Genomic DNA, 17,596 nt, shown 5'->3' on the forward strand with positions numbered 1-17,596 from the left:
TCACCTCCCACTCATGCCCCCTCCCACTCACACCTCCCCTCCCACTCACGCCCCCTCCCACTCACGCCTCCCCTCCCACTCACGCCCCCTCCCACTCACGCCTCCTCTCTCACTCACGCCTCCCCTCCCCACTCACCTCCCACTCACACCTCCCCTCCCACTCATGCCTCCCACTCACGCCTCCCCTCCCCACTCACCTCCCACTCACACCTCCCCTCCCACTCATGCCTCCCACTCACGTCTCCCCTCCTACTCTGGCCTCCCCTCCTTCTAGCGCCTCCTCTCCCCCTCTCGCCTCTCACTCACGCCTCCCCTCCCACTCATGCCTCCCCTCCCACTCTCGCCTCAACCTCCTCAAATGTGAGCTCCCTTCCGTCATTCCACCCAGACAACCCTGAAGGTCAGCAGTGGTTCCCCCCACCACTAAATCCAATGGACTTTTCTCAGTTTACATCTTGTCTGTGTTCTCCGAAACGTCTGACCCTGTAGACCGTCTTTCTCTCTTGCACAGGTGCTCTCCGTTGCATAGGTGATGTCACATTCTTTGGGTTTTCCTTCTGCCTCTCTGTCTGCTCCTCCTGTGTCTCCTTTGCAGGCTTCTCCTCCACACTGGGAGTCCTCCCAACCAGCTGATCCCATACCCTTCCCCTCGCCCTGTCTCCTGGGCAATTACGCCCACACTGACAACTTCCTTTGCCATCTCTACACATAAACTTTTAAATTTCTGTCTCCAGCTAATCCTCTCACTGGGCCCCAGCCTGATTATTCAATGCCTTTGAAAATACCTCCATATGGATATTGTAGTCATTTGGGGTTCCATTTGTCCAAAACATTTCATGATATCCCACCACACACCCACCTGTTCCTGTGACCTTGGTCTCAGACCTCCCACCATCCTCCCCAGGGCCTCCTCTCCCTCTTACCCAGGCCCCCAAGCATGGCCAATGTGTCTCCACGTTGTGTTGCTTTGACCTTCCCAGCTTTCTTTCTCTCCATCCCTCCGACCATCCCCTGGTCCAGGCCTCCATCAGCCTCTTGCCTGGACAACTGCAGTAGCTCTAACTGATCCTTTTAGGTCCACACTCTAGGGCCCTTATCCATTTTCCACCTGCATCCAGAGAGATGCCCCTGCCTGGGGACATATATTCTGCTGCAGAGACCCTCACTGTCTTCCTAGGGCCGGTGGAATCAATTGCAGATGCTGTGCCGTGGCCTGGTAGTTTGGTCCATCCTCCCTTACTCCTCCCAACTCCCCTATCCCTGCCACATGGGTCCACCTTTTAGCTTCTCAACAGGGCCACCTGCTTCCCTCCACCAGCCCTTTCCCCAGGCTCTTCCCTCTCCCCCTTCCCCAGTGTCCCTTCTCTGAGTCACTCACCTTTTGTTGAGATTTCAGCTTATGCATACTTCCCCAGGGAGCCCTGACCACCCCTCCTGGGTCCAGATCTCTTGTTATATAGCCACAGAAAATGCATTCCTTTTCTTTAACATTTTTAACCCTGTCTGTAATGATCCCTCACCTGCAAGATCAGTCTAGTGTGTCTGCTTTCCACAGGCCCTGAACTTGGATTTGCTCATCACTGCACCCCACATCCAATCCAGCCTGCCATGTACTTAGCATCTGATGCATATTTGTCAGCTGCGCTAAGTAAGCGGAGCCAAATTCCTTCCATTGTCATCCCTCGAGAGGCCGGGTCCTTCACTTGCTAGAATCTGCCCTCTCCAAAGTGCAGAGCCTCAGACAAGTGACTTCATCTCTTGGAGGCTTCCTGGATAGAAAAAAGGCAGCAACATCTACCTTGCAAGGTGGCTCGCAGGTTTATTTTTAGAACTATCACTTTGATTTTTTTTTCTTGTTACAATGACAAAAAAAAGTTTTATTTTTAAAAATCTAAGAAGATAAATCCTTATGGCAGCAGTGAGGGGGACAAACTGAAGAGGGCGTAAATTAAATTAAATGGAGAACAGAGAGTTCAGTGAGGTGGCCCCCATAGTGTCCAGCCAGGATGGGGAGCCTTCAGCCAGGGCTAGGTGGTGTGGGTGAAGAAAATGGGTCTCACCATGGTTCCCTGAGCAAGTTGGGTCAGGTATTGTTACCCCCAGGTGGCGGGGGCTCAGATAGGTGAAGTGAACTGACAGCTGTCACTCTGTCACGTCAGCTGAGCTGGCTCCTGGGAACTGCAGCCCTGTATCTGCCTCTCGTGTGGCTGTTCAGCTGCTGAGCTTTCTGAATGGTTTATGCCTTCAGAGGGACAATGTGTACTCAGGGGAGGGAGTGTGTGTGTGTGTATGTGTGTGCACACACACATGAGAGAGACAGACAGACAGAGAGATCCACACAGGATATTCATGGCCACGCTTCTACTCATGACCTCTGCCCTTTCCTGGATGACCCATCCTCTGTCTATTCCAGTATACACCTGTGCACCTGTAGTGGAAGGGGAAGAAATACATTCCCAGGAAGATGTGTCCCCAGTGGTGCCTAATCATGAGGGACCATCAAGAAAGCTACTTGTTCCCTTAGTCAGTCGCACCCTGTTTGCCCAGCTGGGCCATGGAGACAGACTCTCCATGCAGGAGGGGTGGCTGGACCTCTCTCGGCCCAGCTCTGCTTTGCTAGTTACCCCTCCCTGGGGATGCTCCCCACTGCTGCTGCCACCACCGTGCTATTTCCCTTCCTTGCTCTGACTCACACCTGAACATTTATCCTTAATTTAGCTCCCCAGGACATAGCTGGAGGAATGTCCTGCCGTGAACACCCTCTGAGTGGCCATTGTCACCATCAGCCAACCCAACACAGGGAAGGGGACTTAGAAGGTGGGACTTATGCCGAGGGGAGCAAGGGACTTCTGTTTCTTTTGTGCCTTCTCAAAAGGAAGCAACAAGGACAGGCAAAAAAGAAACAGATGTCTTTTGCTCCCCTCGGCATAAGGCCCGCCTTCTAAGTCTCCTTCCCTGTGTCGGGTTGGCTGATAGTTGCTTCCTTTTGGGAAATACCTCTTCCCCAATCCATGTGGTTCCAGAGGACTATCAATCAAGAGGTCTGCCTGGTTCACAGAAGTGCACATGTCCCAAATGGGGCCAATCTAGAGCTGTAACCTTGTGCAGGTTTTGCTAAGTCCTCTGGGATCCCAAAAGGAAGCAGGCACCTGAGTAACTTCACCAGCTACCAGAGCTTGCAGCTTTTAGAGCTGCAGGCCCCAGCCCCCTCTCTTACACACCGTTCCAAAGACGACTCTCTCTCTAGTCCCCCACCAATCTCCCCATGGCTGAGGCCACCTTTCCCCACCACCCAGAGACTCCAGACAGCAAGACCCCAAGAGAAAGGCATCAACAGGACAGGACCCTCAGCACATGGCATCAAAGATGCCACCAAACCACGCCAGGTTTCATGATTTTTACCGAGGTGCAGGAATTCAGAGGGAAAGAGACCTTCTCCCTTGCAACACCCATATCAATCCCCTTAAGGGATTTTTTTTAATTGTAATAAGTGGGGTCTTGCTGTGTTGCCCAGGCTGGACTCAAACTCCTGGGCTCAAGTGATCCACCTGCCTCAGCCTCTTGAGCTGCTGAGATTACAACTGTGAGCCACCATGCCTGGCTTCCTTAAGGAAATTTTAATTGGCCCCACTTGGTTAAAGTTCCCATTAGCCAGTCAATCACTGGAGGCAAACTCCCAATTGGACAGAATAAGAGTAGGAGCCCACTGCACCACACGCATCCAGGGAAGGGCATTTCCAGAAGGAAGCATGAAGGACAGACAGAGAGCAACAGACGTTCACACCAGAAGGAGTCACTTCTCCCACTCCAGTTCAAGGGTCACCTTCTAAACCCCATTTCCTGTAACAGGAGGGCAGAGATGTCCACCCATTTCCAGGGAAGCATCTCCCTCCACAGTCACCACTGGTTCCCAACTGAGCCTTCAGACTCTTTTTCCCAGGAAGGAGGCCCCGGACACTGCCACGGCTGTCTTAGATGACCCGGCCGCCTGGGTTCCCAGAGCTGGGCAGGGCAGGCCAGGGCCTGGGTTTTCTCACAGTTTCTCTCCTTTTTCCCCAGGGATTCTGTTCCTGGTTCTTCAACAGCATAACAATGAAGTAAGTGCCCGGGCTCTGTGAGCTTGTGACCGTGTTGCCTTGGGGGTAGGGGGTGGAGGCTCCTGGAAAAGTTAGCAGCCCCCAGCTTGTGAAGACAGCGCCTGAGCTCTGTACCCTCCCCACCACCTCGGCCCATTACCGGTGAAGGATGCTTTCCTGGGGTACAGTTGGTGAAGTGGGAACTGGGCACAGCCCACTGCCCTTGTTGCCTCTGCCTCAGCCCTCAGGGAAGGACCACTTTTACTAGCTGAATCATTACTTGCATGCCTGGAGAAATGCTTCTGTGAACTCCACCCCAGGAAAAAGAAATCCTTCCTTTGTGCTGTCTGCTTGATTTCTGTGAACATCATTCAGCATACCATGTGTTCGCCCTTCTGCCCAAGCAAACGCATCGGGCAGAAGGGCAGGCCTCTCTCGTCCTCAGTGCCTGGAGAGCAGAGGGGCAGCCCTTGCCTACCTCAACCTTCTGGATTTCTTGAATGCCAGACCCCACTTTGCAAGCAAGCAGCCCCCAAGTCACCTGTTTTCTCCTGCAAGCCGACCTCAAGTTACCTGTTTTCTCCTGATTCTCCAACGCCAGCCAGATGCTTCAGCAGAGCAGACACTTACCAGAACTCTATGTTCCCACTGCGTAGGCATACACGCGTGCACACTCATACATACATGCACACACATGTACATGTGTGCACACAGCTCTGCCTCCACCTCAGACCCCACACGCTCATGGGCTCTCCCTCAATGTGCTCCATCTGTCCTGTCCTGCCCATCCTTTAAACCCCTCCACCCCACCCCTACCCAAAGACTCCTATCACAGAGGCCCCTCTGTCACGGACCCAGCATCTGGGAAAGCAGGAAGGCAGGGCATTGCACTGTGCATCCAGCACCCCTTGAGAGCAGTGTCATAGAAGACAGCTTAATGCGTTTACTGAGCAGCAATAAGTCAAGTAGCATCCCCATGCACAAACCCATGCGGTCTGGTTGGAGAAACAAAGGTGAACAAAACTCCCTTTGTAGCATTCAGAATAGGAGAGTTATAATTGCTATGCAGACAGCATCTGGGGAAGAGAGAAATGAATTCCAACTGGAAAAGTATAGTTTTGAGCCGGGCATTGGAGGACAGGAAGAGTTTCAACAGGTACGATATGAGATGTGGAGGGCACATCAGAAGTAAAGGACTGTGTGAGCCAGTTTGTTGCAGAGATGAGTAGGGTGTGCCCAGACATGGTAAATCTGGTGTGACTAGAAGCAAGGTTTCATGGTAAGTGTGGCGGGGGAGGGTAAAAATTGGGCTGGAAGGATCAGTTGGGATTTTTTTTTTTGAGACAGAGTATCTCTCTGTCACCAGGGTGGAGTGCAGTGGCACAATCTCACCTCACTGCAACCTCCGCCTCCTGGATTCAAGCAATTCTCCTGCCTCAGCCTCCCAAGTAGCTGGGATTACAGGCACACGCCACCATGTCCTGCTAATTTTTGTATTTTTAGTAGAGACGGGGTTTCTCCATGTTGGCCAGGCTGGCCTCAAACTCCTGACCTGAGGTGATCCACCTGCCTCAGTCTCTCAAAGTGCTGGGATTACAGGCATGAGCCACCGCACTGGGCCTCAGCTGGGACCTTGACTGGCATACTGAGAATCTTGGGCTTTCATCTAGAGACAGCAGAGAGCCAATTAGTGTTTTTAAGCTGGAAACTCAGACCAATATATGTGTGTAGGCAAAAGTATGGAGACTGAATGGCATTAGAGAAAGTCCAAAGTCAAAGTGAGCAGTTAAGGAGGCTATTCCAATGGTCGAGGTGGGAGGTGCTGGTGACCTGAACCGGGGCAGTGACTAGAGAAACAATGGGAGGGGAAGATGGGAGGGAGATCATAAGGCTACAGTCAGTAGGTTGTGGCCTAGTTAAGAAACAGGGAGAAACTGAGGTCTGGTTTCTGGGGAGGGTAGTAATGCCATTAGGTGGGAGAGGAAACACAAAATGATGAGATGTAGTCAGGGCAAGTATGCAAGCTGACAAAGGAGCTGTTGAAAAAACAAGATTGAAGCCTAGGAGAAAGGTCAGAGCTAGAGATTTCAACTTGGGAGATGGTGCATGGAGGCTGTAGTTGAAGTCATGGGAGCAGATGGGTCATCCAAGGATGTAAGACCAGAAGTGGCCCAAGGGAGCGCCTCATCGAGGCAGGAGGAAGAGGCATCCTCTGGGCTGGACTCACTGAAGCCAGGCCAGGACAAGGCTCTCCTCTAGGGTGGGGCGGCCCAGCAACCTCTAGTGCTACAGAGGTGGAGTGGAATGGGGGCTGACGAAAGGACATTGACTTTGGTGAGTTGGGTCTCTGTTGGGAGGGCAGGCCGAGGATAGGATGTCCAAGACACGGAGGCAGAGAAGGAAGGTCACCTTTTTCCAGAGGTGCATGGAAGGAGGGAAGTGAAGCTATTGGAAGGAGGAGGGAAAACAGGTCAGGGAACAGATCAGAGAGTGGATCCTTGAGGAGCTGTTTTATTACAGAGGAACCAACAAGCACTTGAGCCTGGTTGTAGTTTACGGGGAAGAGGTGTGGGTGGATGCGGGTGGACGCAGGTGGACGCAGAGAGAGGAGGATGCCGAAGATGAGAGAGCAGAACAGTGGATCCAGCATGTCTTCAGAAAGAGGTGGAAGGAAGGGAAGCAATGAGAGCAGAGACAGAGAATTAATTGTGAGTAGGAAGAAGGGTGATTGGCTGGAAGGTCAAGGTGGGGCACTTACAAGAAAGATGGAGAAAGGAAACAAGCCTAGTGGTGGAGGCAGGAATTCCTGGCCCAGGAAGAGAATTCTAGTGCTCTCAGTGCCATCCAGTCCTGTCCAGTCCTCTGCTCTCTCCACCTGATTGGAGGCTCCTGGACTTCACCCCACCTCAGGCAGTGCAAGAAGACCTTCCCCTGCTCTCCAGAAGTTCTCATCCATTCCACTTCTGGCATTTCATTCTCAAGTCCAGGGAGGGAAACGTTTAGCTGCTCAAAGTTAAAAAATCAAGAGCTCTAAATAATTCCTCAAATGGGAACATTGAAAACCTTGAAGGTGTGCCTTTTGTAGTATTGTTTAAAAATAAATCTTTTTTTTTCTTTTTTTTTTTAAGACGGAGTCTCACTCTGTCGCCCAGGCTAGAGGGCAATGGTACGATCTCAGCTCACTGCAACCTCCGCCTCCCGGGTTCAAGCAATTTTCCTGCCTCAGCCTCCCAAGTAGCTGGGATTACAGGCACGTGCCACCATGCCTGGCTAATTTTTGTATTTTTAGTAGAGACGGGGTTTCACCACATTGGCCAGGCTGGTCTTGAACTCCTGACCTCAAGTGATCTGCCCATCTTAGCCTCCCAAAGTGCTGGGATTACAGGCAGAAGCCACTGCACCCGGCCTTAAAAATAAATCTGAATCCCAGGCTGGATGCTAGTTTTGCATACAACTTACAATCCTGACAAGGGGGCAGGGGTGGGTAAACCACGGTGTGTCCACCAGTGGAGTGCGGAGGCCTGCGTGGTGCTGAGCATGAACCAGTGCTCCATCGACAGAGGCCACTGTCACTACTCCGTAAAACCATCGGAAAAGGCTTGAGATTAAATGCCAAGCAAAAGAGCAGTGCATCAAATGCTTTTTATAACTATAATCACCAAGTAAAATGAGCACAACAAGAAAATAAAGGAGGTTGGGCATGGTGGCTCACACCTGTAATCCCAGCACTTTGGGAGGCCAAAGCGGGCAGATCATTTGAGATCAGGAGTTTGAGACCAACCTGGCCAACATGGTGAAACTCCATCTCTACTAAAAATACAAAAATTTAGCTGGTTACACACCTGTAATCCCAGCTATTTTGGAGGCTGAGGCAGGAGAATCCCTTGAATCTGGGACACAGAGGTTGCAGTGAGCCAAGATCATGTCACGCACTCCAGCCTGAGCTATAGAGTGAGACTCTGTCTCCAAACAAACAAACAAAAATTAACTCCAAATGCTTTTTATTATTATTATTATTATTATTATTATTTTGAGACAGGGTCTCGCTCTGTTCCCCAGGTCACCCAGGCTGGAGTGCAGTGGCATGATATTGGCTCACTGTAGCCTCAACCTCCCAGGCTCAAGCGATCCTCCTACCTCAGCCTCCAGAGTAGCTGGGACTACAGGCACATGCTACTGCACCCAGCTAATTTATATATATATATTTTTTGTAGAGATAGGGTTTCACCATGTTGCCCAGGCTGGTCTCGAACTGCTGGGCTCAAGCAATCCACCTGTCTCCGCCTCCCAAAGTACCGGGATTATAGGCGCGATCCACCATGCCCAGCCCCAAATGCTTTTTAGTCATTGTCTTAGGTTCAATGAGATTGTAGATGAATTATTTACTTCTCTTTCATATTTTCCAAAGTTTCTATGAGCACTTGTTGCTTTTAAATTGTTTAAATTGAAGTATAACATGCACATGGAAAAGTGCACGCCAAAAAACGTACAGCTCAGCCCGGCACGGTGGCTCACGCCTGTAATCCCAGCACTTTGGGAGGCCGAGGCAAGCGGATCCCTTGAGCTCAAGAGATCAAGATCATCCTGGTCAACATGGTGAAACCCCGTCTCTACTAAAAAATACAAAAAATTAGCTGGGCGTGGTGGTGCACACCTATAGTCCCAGCTACTCAGGAGGCTGAGGCAGGAGAATCGCTTGAACCCAGGAGGAGGAGGTTGCAGTGAGCCAAGATCGTGGCACTGCACTCCAGCCTGGCAACAGAGCAAGAGTCTGTCTCAAAAAAAAAAAAAGGTACAGCTCAGTCGTCACAAAGCTAAGGCTGTGCCATCGCCATCCTGATCCACAACTAGAACAGTGCCAATACCCAGCAGCTCTCTTCCTGCCCCCCAACCTTCATCCCCATCCCATTCTAACTCTATAGCTCAGTATTGCCTATAGCTGAACTTTATGTCTGAAACCACACAGTATGTGTTGTTTGTGCCTGGTAATTTTTACTCAGCATTGTGTTTGTGAGGTTCAGCTATGGGTCATTCATTTTTATTGCTGTGTAACAGGGGTCCCCAACCTCCAGGCCAGAGATGGATACCTGTTAGGAACCTGGCCGCACAGCAGGAGGTGAGCGAGCATTACACCTGAGCGCTCCACCTCCTGTCAGATCAGCGGCGGCATGAGATTCTCATAGGAGCACAAATCCTATTGTGAACTGCACATATGAGGGGTCTAGGTTGCGTGCTCCTTATGAGACTCTAACTAATGCCTGATGATCTGAGGTAGAACAGTTTCATCCCAAAATTATCCACCCCCCTACCACCCCACACCCAGGTCCATGGAAAAAATTATCTTCCACAAAACTGGTCCCTGGTGCCAAAAAGATTAGGGACCACTGCTGTCTAGTATTTCATGATTTATATATCACAGCTCTTATGTCCATTTCACCTTGATAGACATGTAAGTTGTTTCCAGTTTGAGGATATTACAAGTAATGCATCTGTGAAATTTTTATACATGTCTCTGGGTACACATGTCATGCATTTCTGTTGGGTATAAACCTAAGAGTGAATTGCTGGGTCATAGAATGTGCATGTATTCCATTTCAGTAGATAATACCAACTGTTCTCCAGTGTAACTGGGCCAGCATATACACCCAAGAGAGCAGGAGAACTCCCAACGCCCCATACTCTCACCAACACTTAGTGTTGTCCAACTTTCCAACTTTGGCAAATCTGGCAGTGTGGAGTGATAGCTCATTATCTCGTCATGGGTTTCAGGTGTTCCTTTTTTCCTAATAGAGTGCCTCTTAATACCACGACTGCTTTGTCTGGTGCCTGCACCATAGCAACTACTCAAAATGTTTGAAGAAGTAATAAAGGGATGAATGAATGCTCTATTTCAAGAGTGTTTCTGGATTCCTGAGTGTGTATCTGTAACAGAGCCCCTATCTTTGATATGTCTGTGAAATTCAGTTAAAGTATACTTCAGGGATAACCGAGGCTTTGAGATATAGGGCAATTTCAAAATTGCCTTATATATAAGATATAGAGATATTTTTAAAAAATAAATAAAACTTGGGGAGGGGGTGATCATTTTCTGCTCTTCCCTCTACCTCCCCACAACAAGTGGTGGCCATGCTGGCTCCTGAGGCATGTCCTTGTCTGTGTGTCTCTTCCAGGGATGAGGATCTGATTAACAAGTGTGGGGACGACGCGCGCATCTACATCGTGTTCCAGTACCACCTCATCATCTTTGTGCTCATCATCTGTATCCCCTCCCTGGGCATCATTTTCCCCATCAACTATACTGGATCTGTTCTGGGTAGGCAGAGCTCAGCTGGCCCTGGGGCAGCAGCTGGACCTGAGAGGCAGCCAGGCAAGCCAGTCAGGGCTGGGGTTGAGGGTCTAGACATCTAATCCTGCCTCTGGGAGTTTGTTGTTGTGTGAACTTGAACAAGCCATGCTTCGCTTCTCTCATGTGGAGACTGGAGACGATTCCTCCTTTGTCACAGGTTTGGCCCAGGGCCTGACACACAGCAGGCACATAGTATTAATTCAGTTTGGAACTGAGTGTTCATTCATGGTGCCACTCTGGCTGGGCATTCCTGGAGACCCTTTTGTGACATGTGACCCACTGCAAAGATCCCTGAACCCACTCGGTTGGACATAACACCATAGGTGCAGAATTTGTCTTGTAGGACCTCTACTCCCACTCATTGGAACAGGGTAAGCCCTTTGAACGGACCAGCATTGTAGATGAGACCTTGGCTTCCAAAGCAGAAAAATCATGGCTCCACAATGTTTACCTACACCTGCTCCGCAGAAAATACCTTTGCCTAGCTAATATGTTATTTTATTTATTTATTTATTTATTTATTAAGACAGAGTTTTGCTATTGTTGCCCAGGCTGGGGTGCAATGGCATGATCTCAGCTCACTGCAACCTCTGCCTCCTGTGTTCAAGTGATTCTTCTGCCTCAGCCTCCCGAGTAGCTGGGATTACAGGCACCCGCCCCCACACCTGGCTAATTTTTGTATTTTTGGTAGAGACGGGTTTTCACCATGTTGGCCAGGGTGGTCTCAAACTCCTGACCTCCAGTGATCTGCCCGCCTTGGCCTCCTAAAGTGCTGAGATTACAGGCATGAGTCACCGCACCTGACCGCTAACATGTGATTTAACCTTGTATATGGCAAATCAGTCTCCCGAGCTTCACTTTCCTCAACTGTCTTAGAGATTGGGAGATCACATGCCACATACCTATACAGTGCTTCATATACATAGTAGGTGCTCAATGAATAGCAGCTAGTATTTCATTTAGAATCATGAAGCTGAATGGAGCTGTATGAAGACTGTACAACTGGGTGGTGCAAAATAGCACCGTAAATGCCCCAGGGGCAACCAGCTTTCCCCTGATTCCTCAGGTTTCTACCTGTTTATCCTTGGCTAGAGGTAGAACTTAATTAATTCAGTTTAGCACACTGAGTGTCCATGCCACCAAATGCCACTACTAGAGTAATATCTGAGTCTTGTCTCGTCCTAAGAGCTGGTATGTTGGCAGTGATAATATCATGCAGGATTTTTAGACACATTTTATAAGGGGGTGTCTGAACCGTCAAACTAATGCACATAGCCAGAAGGATTTCCTCTGAATGAGGCAGTGTTGCCTTTTCTGGACGTTGCCAGTGGTAATAGTGTTGCTAATTTCATCATTCTGCTTGTGGCTGGATGGCTGGTGCCTTCAACAAGCATTCACTGGGTGTCCATTATGTGCCAATTGTGCCCTGGAGATACCACACAAAGAAGTGTTCTCGCTTTCCTCCCGAGAGCCCCAGTCAGCAGTGCCAGGGAAAAGAGGCCTCTGATGTTTTTGTTAAAAGTTGGGGAGAAGCTCTGGGGAACCAGAAGGAAGAAGAGGTCAAAGGCAAGCATCTCCAGACCCCACGCATTCGTCTAGGAACCTTGAATTCTGGCACCCCCAGCAACTGAGGAGCCAGGCTCAAGGTCAGCAACTTCTTTCTCTTTCAGACTGGAGCAGTCACTTTGCTCGGACCACCATTGTCAATGTCTCCACAGAGTAGGTACCTGATCTTAACCTCCCATTCCATTGGCTGGGGGTGTTGGTGTGGAGAGGAGGTCTAACATGTCAGTTTGTAACATGGGCAGCGTTTTGTTGTTAAGAAAGGCCTGGTTTCCCTGGAAACCGGGTCCTGAGTGAGATGCCAGAAGCTGCATCCTCTCGGTGGGGCAGGACTCTTGGTGTGAGATGAGGCCCTGTGTCCTCACCTGTCATGAGTGGAGCTGCCCAAACTGGCCACTCATGAAGACATGGAGAAATGGTCCTATTTGCTTAGTGTACCCAGATCCCAAGAGGCAGAGACCATGTGCTGAAAGAGATTGAAGATTGTTTTCCTGCCACCAATAGGTTCCAGTCAGCCGTCATATACCTGAGTGAATCATGTGCCTGACAGTCCCCCTCAGAGTCCCACAGCAGACTCATGCCCCACCTCTGCCATTAACTGGCCCTAGGTCTGAAGTAGTGCACCCCCAATACCGAGCTTCAGTCCTTATTCATGTCCATCATTGGGGAAGAGCTGGTGGACATGCTCTCTAAGCTCCTTCCCCTCACAGGCCAAGAACCTGTGGGTTTCAACATCAGCCGAACTGACTGGAGGCCATATCAATTTGCCCCAAGCCAAATGTGACCCCGTTGGTCCATGCCATGGCCCAGGTGTCTAGGCCAGCTTGGCTGATTCCTGACAAAGCTGCAGAAGCAGTTCCAGCAAGTGTGAGTGGGGTTCACACACCCCTGCCCCACCTCGCCTCCCCTAACCCCTATCCCTCTGCCCCTGCTCTCCTGCAATACACCTTGGAGCAGACTGGCTTAACCCAAACTCTGAAATCAGCGGAAAGGGGCTATGGCATCCTCTCACCTCTGCTTTCACCATATCCTCCTCTGAGGATGCCAACCAGAGCAGGGATATCAGCTCCTTCCCGAGGCCGATTGCTGGCCCGAGGTACCTACATCTTCCCAACAAAAAGTGAATTCTAGTAGAACAGCAAAAAGCCATCAATCTCCATGAATCTATCCTGGCAGAGAGCTGGAGCATTGTATAGAGACCATGTAGCCTTGCCCCTCTGTGGAAACTGAGGGTGGAGCAGCATGGTGGACCCACCATCATAGCAGATGGCAATGGCGTGTGAGGTGCCAGGCACCAGGGGTATTTTGAAACAAGGTGACCTTTCTCCCTTCTAACCATGTAGAATAAGGTGGGCCCTATTTCTGAGTAGCAATCCTAGCCAGGTGTTTTGGGATGGCATCATGTGAGTTGAAAGCAGGGATGGCAAACATGGTCCAAGTGCCCCGACTCTCCTACCCCAGGGGCAGTGCTGCAAACCGTCTGGCCCTCCTCCCCCGAGGCCTGCAGGTAACCCAGGTTCTTCCTCACTTGGTCTGCTATGCAACCATGGGGGCCTGAGCCACAGCAGCTGGCAGGATGGCGTAGCAGTGATGAATCTAAGTACTTCAGCAGCTCTGGGCTCACCTTCCAGCGCACCATTGCTACAGTGACCTTGGGAGGGTCACCGACCCTCTCTCACCCTCATTTCCCTATGAGTGAAGTGAAGATAACCACATGCATGGCTATGTGTGTGGTTGAGTCTAGTGAGAAAATGCCCACCATGCACTAAGTCCCACCTGGATCTGGCTCAGAGTAAACACTCAATAAACATCCCCCCCATGAGCTGGAGCAAGACCCCTTCTCACCACTGATGCCCCTTCCAAGGCACCTGAGTGTCTGGACTCCAAGAAGGTGTTCCTGGAAAGACTGCATGTGGGCTGGGAGAGGGGGGTCCAGGGAGATTGTGATCGGTGGGAGGGGAGGGTCTGAGAAGACTGCAATGGATGGGGAGATATTTGGGGAGACTGTGATAGGTGAGAGGGGAGGATCCAGGGATACTGTGATGGGTGGGAGGGAGACCTGGGAGACTGTGATGAGTGAGGGGAGGTGTCCAGGGAGCCTGAGATGGGTGGGGGTGTCCTAGGAGACTATGACTGGTGGGACAGATCCAAGGAGACTGTGACCATGACCGGTTGGGGCATCCACGGAGACTGCAATGGGTGGGAGGATCTGGGGAGACTGTGATGTGTGGGAGGGAGCAGGGAGCCCTAGGAGACTGTGATGGTTTGGGGAGGTGTCCAGGGAAACTGTGATGGGTAGGGAAGGTGTCCAGGGGGACTGCGGTGGGTGGGGGTCTGGGGAGACTGTGATGGGTGGGGGTATGGGGAGATTGTGATGGGTGGGGGTATGAGGAGACTGTGGTTGGTGGGGGGTATGGGGAGACTGTGGTGGGTGAGGGGTATGGGGAGACTGTGATGGGTAGGGGTATTGGGAGACTGTGATGGTAGGGGGAGTCTAGGGAGACTGTGATGGGTGGGGGTCTGGGGAGACTGTGATGGGTAGGGGTAGGGGGATACTGTAATGGGTTGGGGTCTGGGGAGACTTGGATGGTTGTGGGGGTCTGAGGAGACTGTGATGGGTTGGGGGGCCCCAGGAGACTGACGGTAGAAGGAGGCCCAGGGGTCTGTGTGCAGTGGGCTCTGGGGAGCTTGCAGGCTGACCTCACTGCTGCTGCCTCCCTCCCTGTAGGAGCAAGCTCCTGTGGCTGCATAGCCTGCTGTCCTTCTTCTACTTCATCACCAACTTCATGTTCATGGCTCATCACTGCCTGGGGTTTGCGCCCAGGAATAGCCAAAAGGTAAGTAGCCTACAAAGCTGCTCTCCACTGGGAGCTGGGGCCCCTCCCCACTGGGCTGACCACTCCCAACCCTCAGAGAAGCCCTCAGAGGAGCCCTCAGAGGGTCCAGGGAGACTGTGAAAGATGGGAGGGGACAGTTTCACCTGAGCAGGGGCCAAGCTTCCTCCCTTCAGCCCTAGTAACAATCACCTGGCCCCCACCTCTCACCCTTCTCTACCCTCTCACCCTCCTCCACCCTCTCACCCTCCTCCACCCTCTCACCCTCCTCCACCCTCTCACCCTCCTCCACCCTTCTCCACCCTCTCACCCTCCTCCACCCTCTCACCCTCCTCCACCCTCTCACCCTCCTCCACCCTCTCACCCTCTCACCCTCCTCCACCCTCTCACCCTCTCACCCTCCTCCACCCTCTCACCCTCTCACCCTCCTCCACCCTTCTCCACCCTCTCACCCTCCTCCACCCTCTCACCCTCCTCCACCCTTCTCCACCCTCTCACCCTCCTCCACCCTCTCACCCTCCTCCACCCTCTCACCCTCCTCCATCCTCTCACCCTCCTCCACCCTCTCACCCTCTCACCCTCCATCCTCTCAACCCTAATGAAACTTTCAGACTGGTTGGTAAATAGCTGCTGCCCAGGTACCTCCTATCCCTGCCCCCTGCTGCCCCGCCCCTCCCCAGGGACTCTTGGACTTCCCACCATCTGAAAACTAAAGGATTAACAAGGCCCAGTGGACCAGCGGGGGCCTCCATGCTAAGTGGTCAGGACCCTGCTGAACTGCTGCTACTTAGTGTACCTGGCCCTGCCCACTCCTGCTAGGCCCATGCCTTGCCCTTCTGCAATGTCTCTGAGGTCAGAGACCCCCATGTATCCCCACCGTCTCAGTTTGGGTGACCCCATCCAAGCAGACCCTGAGACTTGGAATGAGTAGCACTTGTTTATGGGAGGTGATCCCAGGAAAGGCCAGTAAGGGAGTGAGGATGCAAAGGCAACCAAAAAAAGGGAGCATGGAGGGGCAACTTACCACTGTGGGTAACTGGAGCTTCACGACCTGGGAACTCTGGGAGCTGGTGTAGAGCACATGCCCCAGAATTTTCCTGGAGGTGAGCAATTGAGGGTATTTTCTGCCAGCTCCCTGTCCACCATTCATTGAGGGTTGCACTTAGGGGCTTTAACTCCTCCATTACTTGCCCTGCGCAAAAGCTGAACATGTCCCAAGGCCGGGAAAGAGCAGTCGCAATATTTGAAGCCTGCTGCAGGTGTTGGTGTGCAGAGAAGACTGACAGGGGGCCATGGGCAGGCACCAGCAGTGCCACCCATCTGGACCAGCACCCATGCTCTGCTGGGGATGGGCAAGAGTGAGGAGCATCCTTAGTTCCCGTCCTCAGCCTTTCAAAGATTCAGTGGTGTGGAATCAGCTCCTTCCAGGCCATCCATTCAAAAGGACTGATTCACTTGAACCCACCCCAGAGTGCAAATCCACATTCCCTGAAAAGTGAACCCAAATGCTTCAGCCTGCCAGGCATGGAGGCTTGGTCACCCTTGACCAGTCTGGTGTCTGCTACTTCAGCTTTCCTTATTGTCACCAGAAGCCTCTTTCAAGACCCCTGATTCTTGCAGCACAATTTACCAGACTCATCTTAAAGGTGACGACCCAGGAAGATATTTCCCATTCACAGAATAAAATGTGAAGTTTGGGGGAAGCTTCCCTATCCTCTCCCCAGAGTCTTGTTTACTTCCCAACTCCCCCGCCCAGTCTCACGTGAGGGATTTCCCTAGCGATGTGAGGCTTTACGCTGGAATAGTGGAAGCTACGGGGAGAGCAGAAATCACTGTGGGGTCGCTCGGGCAACTCTTTCCAATCATGGAGCTCTGATCCTCCACCCCAGACTGATGGCAGCTTTCCAGCCGTTCCTCCCTTCACCACAGTGGTCCAGAGCAGGGCACCCACAGCTGGGCACAGAGGAGAACAGAAGCACAGTTGACCAACCTCAGAGCTGCCTGGCTCAGCTGGGACACTGTGGGCTAAGGCAGCTGGCACTTCCTTGGCCCACAGTGTCCCACCTTGGCTTTGGCTTTCTTGGTTCTCTCAGCAAGGAGGCACTGGCAGCAGCCTGCTGTGAGCAGAAGGCCTGCTCTGGGCCACCAAAAGACTCAGGTATCTGGAATTCCTGTGCAAGCACAGTCTTCTTTCTCCATTTTTATTATTCCCACCCAGGTCACAAGGACACTAATGATCACCTATGTGCCCAAGGACATTGAAGACCCAGAACTCATCATTAAGCATTTTCAGTAAGTGGGTTGGGGTGGGCTGAGGCGTGGATTGCTTCCTCCCCGTAACCCCGCCTGGGTCCTCAAGTGGGTAGTGAGTTGGTGCAGGATGGTGGGACTGGGACACCCCAGGGTGGCTCTCCCTGGACTCAGCTCAGGATCAGCTTTTTAGAATGGGGAGGGCTGCTGGAGCTGGAGCAGGGTGTCTGAAGTCAGGGACTTCCTGCATGGCATGGCTGCGATATGGGTGATGGGAATTTTTCTTTCTCCTGTTGCTCCAACTACTGAGCACAGGCAAACTTGGATCACAGCTATTTAGAGCAGATCATCTGGAGACATCCTTTGTGACCCCAAGTTCCTAGCCCCAAAGACACTGTTCACTGAGCTAATTATTTCTTTGTGAACAGCTCTCTCCTGGGTTCCCCAGTGGGTGGAGCTCCACCCTTCAGCCCTGTTCTGAGTTGTGTAGGAAGGATTTGGCAGCTCTCAGATCGCCAAGGTTCAAA

At 51.7% G+C, this 17,596-nt stretch overlaps 1 protein-coding gene across 3 annotated transcripts in view; it reads left to right on the plus strand.

Annotated features, from left to right (window-relative positions):
- TMEM63C (transmembrane protein 63C) overlaps nucleotides 1-17,596 on the plus strand; it is a 79,445-nt gene that overhangs the window by 41,612 nt on the left and 20,237 nt on the right. For all 3 annotated transcript variants that reach the window (XM_054449088.2, XM_054449090.2, XM_054449089.2), the window contains exons 7-11: nucleotides 4,060-4,097; nucleotides 10,247-10,389; nucleotides 12,093-12,141; nucleotides 14,714-14,822; nucleotides 17,038-17,111. In XM_054449088.2, the coding sequence (XP_054305063.1) occupies nucleotides 4,060-4,097; nucleotides 10,247-10,389; nucleotides 12,093-12,141; nucleotides 14,714-14,822; nucleotides 17,038-17,111 (413 nt within the window). The remainder of the gene's footprint in view (nucleotides 1-4,059; nucleotides 4,098-10,246; nucleotides 10,390-12,092; nucleotides 12,142-14,713; nucleotides 14,823-17,037; nucleotides 17,112-17,596) is intronic.

This window comes from Pongo pygmaeus, chromosome 15 (assembly GCF_028885625.2).
Source record: "Pongo pygmaeus isolate AG05252 chromosome 15, NHGRI_mPonPyg2-v2.0_pri, whole genome shotgun sequence".
Classification (NCBI taxonomy): domain Eukaryota; kingdom Metazoa; phylum Chordata; class Mammalia; order Primates; family Hominidae; genus Pongo; species Pongo pygmaeus.